Source organism: Pararge aegeria, chromosome 1, assembly GCF_905163445.1.
Source record: "Pararge aegeria chromosome 1, ilParAegt1.1, whole genome shotgun sequence".
Lineage (NCBI taxonomy): Eukaryota > Metazoa > Arthropoda > Insecta > Lepidoptera > Nymphalidae > Pararge > Pararge aegeria.
Window position 1 is genome coordinate 19372960 of NC_053180.1, and position 10485 is coordinate 19383444.

General features: G+C 35.4%; 1 protein-coding gene across 1 annotated transcript; it reads left to right on the forward strand.

Moving 5' to 3' along the window:
- Positions 1–745: 745 nt before the first annotated feature.
- Positions 746–7157, forward strand: LOC120625614 (protein PFC0760c). The gene is made up of 5 exons (XM_039892696.1): positions 746–1042; positions 2341–2487; positions 2765–2901; positions 4139–4356; positions 6088–7157. The coding sequence occupies exons 1-5, from the start codon at positions 898–900 to the stop codon at positions 7133–7135; spliced, it is 1695 nt and encodes a 564-aa protein (XP_039748630.1). The 5' UTR covers positions 746–897; the 3' UTR covers positions 7136–7157.
- The last annotated feature ends 3328 nt before the right edge of the window (positions 7158–10485 follow it).

Here is a 10485-nt window from a genome sequence, read left to right on the forward strand (position 1 = left end):
AGCTCAGCTACTCGCGAAGCTGAAGTGGAATAGGCAGGGCACATAGCTCGGAGAACTGATAGACCTTGGGTTCTTTAGGTGCTGGAATGGCGAAACCGAACCGGTAAACGCAGCGTAGGTCAGCCCCCAACGAGACGTGAACAGACGACATCAGGCGAGTTGCTGGAAGCTGATCGAAGCATGCGGCCCAAGGCTGTGGATTGTGGAACTCCCTACAAAAGACCTATGCCATGCAGTGGACGTCAACTAGTTGAATTGATGATGATGATGATGAAATTAATAAAAAATAACAATGAGAATGATTGAATGGATTTATATTTAATTTATTTATAAATATAATTATTTTGTGACTTGCCCGCCCGCAGAGTGCGCGGAAGGTGCGATGTTAGGTTGCATATGCAAAAAAATTGTAATCAGGAACTGATTAAAGAGTATATAATCACGATGTGATAGTACAGACCGAGGAGAATGTAAGCAGGCACCGATTAAGGAGCATATTTTTGACATGAAATAGTGGTCTGTAGCAGATAGTAATGATTTTATTGAATCAGTGGTCTTTATTTAGTCCTAGCACCTTATTAATTGAATGACCTAGTCTGTACCATGTTCCCCTTTGTACCAGTGTCTGGACAATATTAGCTAGTCTGTCTGTAGTGTGTACCACAGTATGTATATTGTACTCTGTACTGATTTGGGAACTTTATGCGTTGTCTGTGCTATGTACAAAATGCCGCGAAATGTAATCAAATGTCATTGTTCAAATTATAAACAAACATAAGTTGCTAATATTTAATTGATCAAATAGTGTAATAATTGTAATAATATAATTGAACTAATTCAATATTCAGTTTTTTGTGGTACTGTAAAGTTTCGAACCGTAATTACATTTAGATTGCGATGTCACTGCTCGAAGATGTGTTTTTGGAAGATGAAGCAAACGAGGCTGAGGAGTTAGAGAGAGTCATTGAAGGCGATGAATTCGACGAAAGACCTCGCTCACGTTCCGACAGTGATGACAATAGTGAACGGGAGGGAGAAGCAGGTAATCTAAAACCATAGTATTAAATATTACACTTCATAGGTGAAATTGTGTGTTAGAGATGCTTTCGAACCAGAGAACGCAGCCAAAGGAACAAAATTAATTAATATGTAATTCATGTTCAATGGGCCTTATAAGAAGGCTCAGAGTCACTCAGGAGCGAAGGAGAGAGCTATGCTCGCAGTATCTCTTCGTGATTAAATCAGAAATGTGAAAATCCGTAGAAGAACCATATTTACCGGCATATCTCAACGAGTCGCGAAGCTGAAGTGTCAATGGGCGGGGCACATAGTTCAGAGGAGGGATGGACGTTGGGGTTCCAAGGTGCTGGAATGGCAGCCCCGCACTGGTAAATGCAGCGTTGGTCGACCCCCGACCAGTTGGACGGACAACATTAGGCGCGTCGCAGGTAGTCGCTGGATTCAAGCGGCACGAAACTGTGGAATTTGGAACTCCCTACAAAAGACCTATGACCAGCAGTGGACGTCTATTGGTTGATATGATGATGATGATGATGACATGTTCAAAACCTTGGCCTGAGCGCTTGTCAATTAAAGCCACAGTTCTTGTACCACAAATGCTTAAAAAAGCCTAAAATCCTTAAAAATCTTGTAGTAACTGTAGTGTCATTTAGCAGAAAATAATGCAGATTAAATTTATATTTATAATATTTCTTCCAACTTAAGACCTAAATTGGATGTCAAATGAGTTAGAGAATAGCAGCTGCAGCTCAAAAATAGCTAACCAACAAGTCAATAGTGTGTGTTTAGGTAGATTTGTTGCAAAAAAATATTACTTTTATATTTATATATATATATATTTTATTTATATATTTGTATAATTTTAAATATTATTTATTGCACCACCTACTTCTTTTCTGTTTTTTCCTTTTACGCTATTGGTTGCCTGGAAGAAATTGCTATGTAGCAATGAGGCCACCAAATTTTACTCTCTTGATATGTATTTATATCTCTGTAACTACGTTTTTTCTTTGGTGTACAATAAAAGTGTATTCATACTTTTTCTTGTAAAGTCACTTATAACATTATGAAAATTAATCTTAATTTGCTCTACTCAGCAATACGCAGGAGAATCCGTATGGTGTTATTTGTAATCTGCGGCAATTAACGAACTGTTTGGTGTGGAGTATAAAGATTGAAGAAATTATAACATACAGATTCTCCAGCTGTTCACAGAGTATAGCAAATTATTAATTATTATTATTATTTTATTTACTTGTACTACAATTACAGCAAAATTCACAGAGTATAGCAAATTATTAATTATTATCCTATTTACAGAGGAAGAGAAAAAGCGAGTTGATCCTACTTCAACAAAAACCACAAGGGTTATCAAAAATCCAAGATTCATATTGAATCCGGCTAGACTGACTGGGCCCAGAGGTATTCATGTGATTCCAGAGCATTTCAAGGATTTCAAATTTAAGGGTAAGTTGTTTTTGGTTACCTTACCATGCAGTTGCTACTGATAAATACCCAGTAAGTTGTTGTAGACCTCTTAGACAAGGGGCCCTACTGTCTCTTGTAACAGTATTATTTTGAATGTCAGTTTATTCAACATACTAAAGATAAGAATTATAATCCTGTAACAATAATATTGTACAACTAAAGTATACAATTATCAAAATACCAAACATCGAAATTTGGTGAAATGATTTTTATTTGTGTCGATTACCCCTCTTATAAATGAAATTCACTGTTACAGGAAAAAACCATGAGAAGGAGGACTTGGATTTGGTTTTAAAGAAGTTAGAACACTGGGCATACAGATTGTATCCGAAATTTAAGTTTGAAGATTGCCTGAAAAAAATTGAGACACTGGGCAAGAAGAGACCAGTAATGGTACGTAAGCTGTATCTTCATTTATAAATGAGATGGAGAGGAAATGAATCATAATTATGAATAATTTGCAAACAAGCACAGTTATCTCCAATGACCGAATAAAAAGACTAAATGACACAAAAAACACAAGAATACGCAACTTAGAAAAATAAGTAGAACTGCAACCAATCGTCAACCAATGCCAAATGATTCTTAAAAAAGAAACAAACACGGACGAAGTCACCATAAACAGCTAGTTATGTATATGGCTGTAAGAATTGAAGATATCCCTCGATATCCATGGGTTCTCCACATAATTCATGTCCGACTGGCGCAGTGAGCGACCCTGCTTCTAAGTCAAAGGCCTTGGGTTCGATTCCCACAACTTCGATTCCAATTCCCAAAAATGGTTGTGTGATGAACTTGAATGTTTTTCAGTGTCTGGGTGTTTATCTATATATTATAAGTATTTATGTATATTATTCATAAAAATATTCTTCAGTCATCTTAGTACCCATATCACAAGATGGCGATGTGTGTATTGTGGTAGTATATTTGTTTATTCTATTTATGTATTTGATTTGTTGACTCTGTTGTTGTTCTGTTGTACATTGACATCCCTGGCAAAGTTGAGTTTGCTGTTGTCTTATAACGTACCGCACGGCACGTTCGGGTGCTATGCCGCGTAGATACCGATAGTATAGCTGCATAGCATAATAATTTACCATCAGGTCAAGAGCTAACTTGTAGAGAAAAATACATCCTAACATAGTGTAACATTTATGGATCAAATAGGTGATACAATAATAATCATGATTTTCTTTTTTTTTTAAACTTTATTTATTTGGGACTTTTATCCAGCACGGATATGCCAGCCCCATCATCCCTTAAGTAACTAGGAAACAAAAAACCTAGTAATTATATTAATATAAGGGAAATGTAACAGATACAATCTGTTATTGCTGCCTATGCACAAATATCTCAACAACAGACCTGAAACCTTCTGTGGTCGGTTGAGAGAGAAGGCTCGTTAGAGCACCCACGTCAAATCTGTTGATTTTGTACCGCCGCATAACATTTAGTCGCTCCAAATTGTATCTGCTACATTCCACCAGTACATGCTGGACATCATCCATCGTACTGCAAATATTGCAGTTGGCAGAACTAGCTTTCTTCATTAGAAATGCGAACTTATTAGATGGATAATGTCCAGAACGCAACCTATGAGCTAATACTATACATTTAATCATGATTACAGGTGAATCTCCACAAAATAAGAACAGATCAGTACATGTCAGAGGAGACAGTCGTTCAGAGGGACTCCAGTGACGACGAGGCCCCTCACAAGGACCCCCAAGAGGAACCGCCCGAAGACGAGTTTGATAAACTCTTGCAGCAACAAATAGAGATAGCACGATCCACTCCCGCACCAAGCTCTGTCAAGAAAGGAACGGACAGTGCTGTAAAAGAGAATAGGTGGGATTATCTTTATTTTTTCTATGTCTCGTAAAGCACTTTAAAATGATTGTTTGAATTTTATTTTGTACTAGTAAAATAGTTGGAAAGTCCAAAAGTTAACGCCTCATTCATTACAATAAAATTGAGATTATTTGTAAATAATAATTAAACTACATCTAATTATACCGTGAAAAGTAATAGGCTTCTATCCCTCAACATACTGAAGCCTATAAAAAAAAACAACTCTTTAAGTGTATCGAAGTATTTCGCTCGTTATCGTGACCACAAGATACGGGATCTGCACATACAGACACACGGACGCCCAGGATAGGCCTTTTTTTTAAAAAAAATTTTATTAGTTTAAATAATAAAAAGAGGTTTAAAAATATTATGAGTGTTAAAAATAGTGTTTTTTCTCAACATTTGTCTATTAATATTCACTTATAAAAGCAATTAAGAATAAATAAATGTGACATGTAAAGTTGGAGAATCACTCGGTGTGTAAACTGACAGTAATACCCACCTCAACGCTTTGCTTATGAGGCGGCGTGCAATTAATTATTACACTTTGAACTATAGGTATAAAATAATTTTCTTCTGCCACCTATTAAAGCTGCTAGCGGTACTATGGTAGTTATATATATTGACTTGCGGATTTTTTTGCAGAAAATAATGAGTGCTTTAATCATGTAGCACATATTTTTTTTTATATTATAAGCAGTTTTCTCAACACATCTAATGAATTTAACTGACAAAATGTTGTCACTTTGGGTAACATTATTGCAATGTACGTTAATGATCTCTATTTTTTTTAATAAATTATAGCCTATGTTACTTGCTGATAATTTAAGTTACTATTGTTAAAATCGGTCCAGTAGCTGCAGAGTCTATTTGGTACAAAAAACAAAAAAAAAAAATCTTTCCTCTTTATAATATTAGTATATAGTTATTATTGTAAATATCACATAGCGTTCGATAAAGTCTCGATCTTGCGGCGCGACAGTACGTAAAAGTTGTTATATGTATCTACGTTTTACTCCCGAATTTAAATAATGTGTCAATTAGCCATGACATGACATTACCAATCCGTTGTTATGTGATCAATCTCTGGTTATTACGTCTGGCACGTTCGACCTTTAATCCACGTGCCAATAGTAGAACGCTATATCTAAAATTTATTTACGCTAGGTCGCTAGCATTCTTGGCTCTCTTTACGGTTACGTTCTTAGTTCCAAGTTTGTTGAAATTCATGAAGTGTTAATTTAAAGGGGTAAAAAAAGTTTTCTTTCCGTTTAAAGCGGTTATTCCAAATGATTTTAAAGTGAGATAAAATTGTTTTCCATCACAAAAAAAAAACACTAAAATCCCTGTTCCGTTGACTTTTAAAGTTGTTTGTACTCTCCTTATACATTTTTTAATCTATCTTATTTTTATACTACCCACATTTAACTATAATTTTTTTTAAGTACTTATTATTTATCGCCATTTGTCATAAGTTAATGAGCATTAGTTAGTTAGTTTAGCATAAATGTAATTTTAGAATTTAGCGTGTTGTATTCACGACCAATGATTGGTGACGGCGCAGGGTGTAACGGTAAAACTCTAAAGTTTATCTTTTACACCTATTAAATGTAATACTTGTTTTTTTTTGTATTTTTCGATGAAATAAATACTAATAAAAAGTTACATTAAAGAACAATTTACCAGTAGTTTATCTATCTGTGCTCATTTTATTTCATATTATTCTAGGTCACTGATGATGCCAAAAGCAACATCTTCTCCATCCATAAGCGATGAACAAAGAGAAAGAATCCTTAAAAGTAGAAAACTTGCTGAAGAGAGAAGACTAGCTAGACTTAAGATTGCCTCAAGTACTATAAATGGTAATCAAAGCGCTGATAATATCACTAACACTCCATCTAAAACCGATAATATTGATCACCCTTGTGACAATAATTGTAGTACGAGTATTAATACGGAGAATGGTGATGTTATTCCAAACACTCTATCCAAAAGTGACAAAATTACTGACAATCGTTCGATCGAAGAAGAAATTAATAACAAAACTAATAGTGTTAGTACAGAAAGTGTATTTAACATAAAAGAAAATTATGTTCGACAAGAAAGGGAGTCAAGGGAAAATGACATTAACAGTTCTGATGAAGATGATATTGTTTTAGTGAACGAATCTATAAGGGCTGATGTACACACAGATTTTGATAAAGACATAGACTATTCAGATGATATAAATCAAGGTCCTAAAAAATCTGGTAGACACAAAATCGATGATGATGATGATGTTATTTTAGAAATAGACGATAGTTCAAGTAATGACCAGGAAAACGATAATAATCATAAAGGCGTGAATTTAAAAACAGTTGCTACTAAAGTAGATGGACTTGAAAATAATGTTAATACAATTTTAGAAACAGATGATAATGATAAAGAGTTCGGTAATTTAGATGATAATTCTAACAAGGGTGCAGACAACAATTGTGTGATTATAACAGAAAATAGTACTGATGATCCTGGATCATCAATGAATGTTGGAGATGTGAGAACTCCTATGACTTTGGGTAAACCAATTAACGACCAAGAGATCAGAGATATCCAAGATGATCGTAGTGTAGATAAGTTTAGTGATTTTCAAGTCATCGAATGTGACGAAAAGGATTGTATTGAAGTTGAAAGAAATCGAGATGCAATTTCCGATGATACAGTGAAAACGTTATCAGAGAAAGCACTTGAAAATAATGTTGATGAATTAATGGATGTTGACTTTGATGATGAATTTTAATAAAAATAGTTTCTAGAACTTTTGCAATTTTATGTAAATGTTTGCTTACTTTTAATTTATGTGACATCCAAAATTTTATATTAAAGCAAAAGTTAAAATTACATATTTTAAATTTAATTTTATTTATTGAAATTTAAGGCTTCTTTGGATAAATCCTCTTTGGGTTTTTTCTGCTTTCCTAACGTGTGTAACTGCGAAACTTCCTGTGATTTTCCTGTGATTGCGGTTCTATTTCATTATTTTTTGTATTGGGTTGGCACACAAGCTACTTAAATTCATTTATGTAATAGGCCTAACACATACTTTACCATCATATCTTAGATACCTCCTAGTCACAATCACTGCATAATTTCCGGTTGTTCCTTTTAGGTCTGCAGACACGTATTTCTTACCACCGTAGCCTTTCTAAACCGTAGATTTTCATTGGTTGCTTTATAATGTCGGGCAAATAAAAATTGTTGGTATCAGTGTTCTTTAACCCGCCACTTACGGGTAATCCCAAGTTATCGACCATTGAAAATGCCTCAATGTAGGCCAGCAGTTGTCCCGAAAATATCGCTACATAGCAATTTCCATTCCCACCACATACGTGTTGTGCCCAATATAATCCCCTCTCCCCTATAATCTCCTCCCACAATGAGAAGGGGTTAAGTCGTAGTCCACCAAAATGGTCCAGTTCGGATTGGTGGACTCCTTTGAGAACCTAACGGACAACGCTCAGGCATGCAGGTTTCCTCACGATGTTTTCCTTCACTGTTGAAGCAAGTGACATTTTAATTGCTAAAAACGCACATTACTTAAAAAGTAAGAGGTTATTAGAGGCTGGGATTCAATAAATTATTAATTTATAATAACACGCGTGTTCCAATATTAATAATTTAATCATGCGAATTTAAACAATCGAAAACGTATCACAGTATGAATTTGATTTACATCCATGATCCAGCACGTAACCTACATATAGCGCCAAGTCGGTTGTACACAAATCCTAAATTACACATAACTGACAGCTAGATTTGAAAGAGAAGAAAGTACGCATATTCTAGCTACTATAGTAATTCCTTCATCTGAGCTAATCGGAGTGTTGGCATACGCAAGTATCTTCTTCAAGAAAGCCGCGATAGACATAAATATATAAATAAATATACTACGACAATACACACATCGCCATCTAGCCCCAAAGTAAGCGTAGCTTGTGTTATGGGTACTAAGATGACTAATGAATATTATTATGAATAAAATACATAAATACTTAGAATAACATTCATGCTCATCACACAAACATTGTCCAGTTGTGGGAATCGAACCCACGGCCATGGACTCAGAAAGCAGGGTCGCTGCAAACTGCGCCAATCGGCCAATATATGGGAGCTCTTAAAGTATATGAAGTATACAGGCAACATAGAGGCAAAGATGTTGAAGTTAGTCGCTTCTGATAGTTTACTTTCGGATTGGTGTACAACCACATTAGGACCAGCAACTATTATCTATGAAATTAACACCTAAGTAATATTACAAAATGCATGAAATTTTTATGGCGCCAAACAGCAAAAAAAAATCTTAATAATAAAAATAAAAAATAGTATAAAGAAATAAAACTATCGTGAGCGGTAATCAGAATTACGAAATCATTCGGTTTTACTGGGTGGCCGTACTCCCGACTAAATCACGCAAGAGCTTGAGTTAAGCCGTTTTATTTCTTAGTTTAACTTTGCAGTACAGATCGTCATTGAAGGTACACTTTGGGTACGAATAATGACTGCACCGCAGTATTGTTGCACCTATTTTGCCGATTTAACGAATAGGAAATCGATCGAATCGTACGGTTAAAAAACTTAAAATATTAATTGATGAAATATCTTTTATATTTACCAACAGTCGAGATTAAGTTTCGAAATGTAGCTTCCTTCTATATTTTGTATCGCCCGTTATACCGTTATAATATAATTGATAAAAGCGTAACAACCAATAAAATATTTACAAGAGGAAATATCACTGTACATACACTGTTAGTAAACATATGAGGCGGACAGCAATAATTTCTAGATAGATTGAAAAGCCGCCGACACCGGTGTTAATTGCCTGTTAGGCCGCATCCCGACTGAGAGGTGAAAAACTTTGCCGTGTTATGAACTGAGCCCATTTGGTAAGTTTTTTTTTTTAAGTATTAACCAGGGCTCTGAAATCGAAAAAAAAACCGGTTAATTTAAGTTTACTAAACGTTACGAAATCGTTCGCTCGATTAGAATGGTAACCTATAACATTTCGGTTCGTTCAAACATTTAACCTATTTAACCGGTAAAACGCAGAACATTAAAATAAACCAATTATTAACAAAAAAAAAATTGATTGTCTGTAAAGTCGGCTTACTGACGATAGTTGAACGTGACAACGTCGTAAGAAAATACTGATGGAATGGAATTTTCAAAAGAAAATTTTAATTTTATTTGTTTGATAGATATTATCGTTGCTATAAACAATTGACACCACATTCACTTTTCACTGCACTTCATCCTTGCCGAAAACATGTAAATGCATTATTGTATAGAAGCTGTCCACGCGGACGCATCGCTCACTCAAGTAGGAGAGAGACAGATGTCGAACGCGGAGGCCGGAGTGCCTCTTTGTCGCTCGTTCCGCGCTCTCGCTTGCACTTCAAGCCTTGAATGGAATGCCTCAGAGTGAGGTAACGCCGCATACGTCATGTTCTTTCGTGCGCGCAGCCGGCTCCATCGAATTATAAGACGTTGTCACGTAAAAAACCGGTAAATTTATACCGGTTTCGAGCCCTGGTATCCCAAGGTGATTCTCTGTGTCCATCTACCTGGGGCGTAGGTGTTAAGCCTCATGAGCCTGTAATAACTCAGGCAACCACACCCTTCAGACCGGAACACAGCATTGTTGTTAATGCCGCTTGGCGGCAGAAATAGTTCCTTAGACTTTCCTTAGTCATAATCACTCTCTCAGTCGGAACCCATCTCAAGTTTATATCATTAAAACCGTAAAGCTAACATATAACTACTCACTAAATAAATAATTATATTACAATTAATATTTGGTGTAACATCAGTACATACATTTGTAACTGGCTAATCTGTCACTGGTGGATTGAATACAGATGCTGATAACATTTCCGGAAATATTGACGATTGCATGTGTTTTATGTTTAACACTGGAATTCATAGTCAGCTGGCTGGTCGAATTGCGAAAATGAGTGTCAATTGTAAAACGACTTGGTATCACCAAATTCGTTTGTAAAAAATATATATAATTATTGCTCTAACCAGGTTGATTTCTAATAATTTTTAATGACAATGTGAGATGGTGATAACAAAAATAAACACCCGGCT

Excerpts from the sequence above, each read along its gene's own strand:
- LOC120625614 (XM_039892696.1), top strand. The coding sequence starts at position 898 with ATGTCACTGCTCGAAGATGTGTTTTTGGAAGATGAAGCAAACGAGGCT. Across the intron at positions 1,043-2,340 it reads TGAACGGGAGGGAGAAGCAG|AGGAAGAGAAAAAGCGAGTT; the intron begins GTAATCTAAAAC and ends TCCTATTTACAG. Across the intron at positions 2,488-2,764 it reads CAAGGATTTCAAATTTAAGG|GAAAAAACCATGAGAAGGAG; the intron begins GTAAGTTGTTTT and ends TCACTGTTACAG.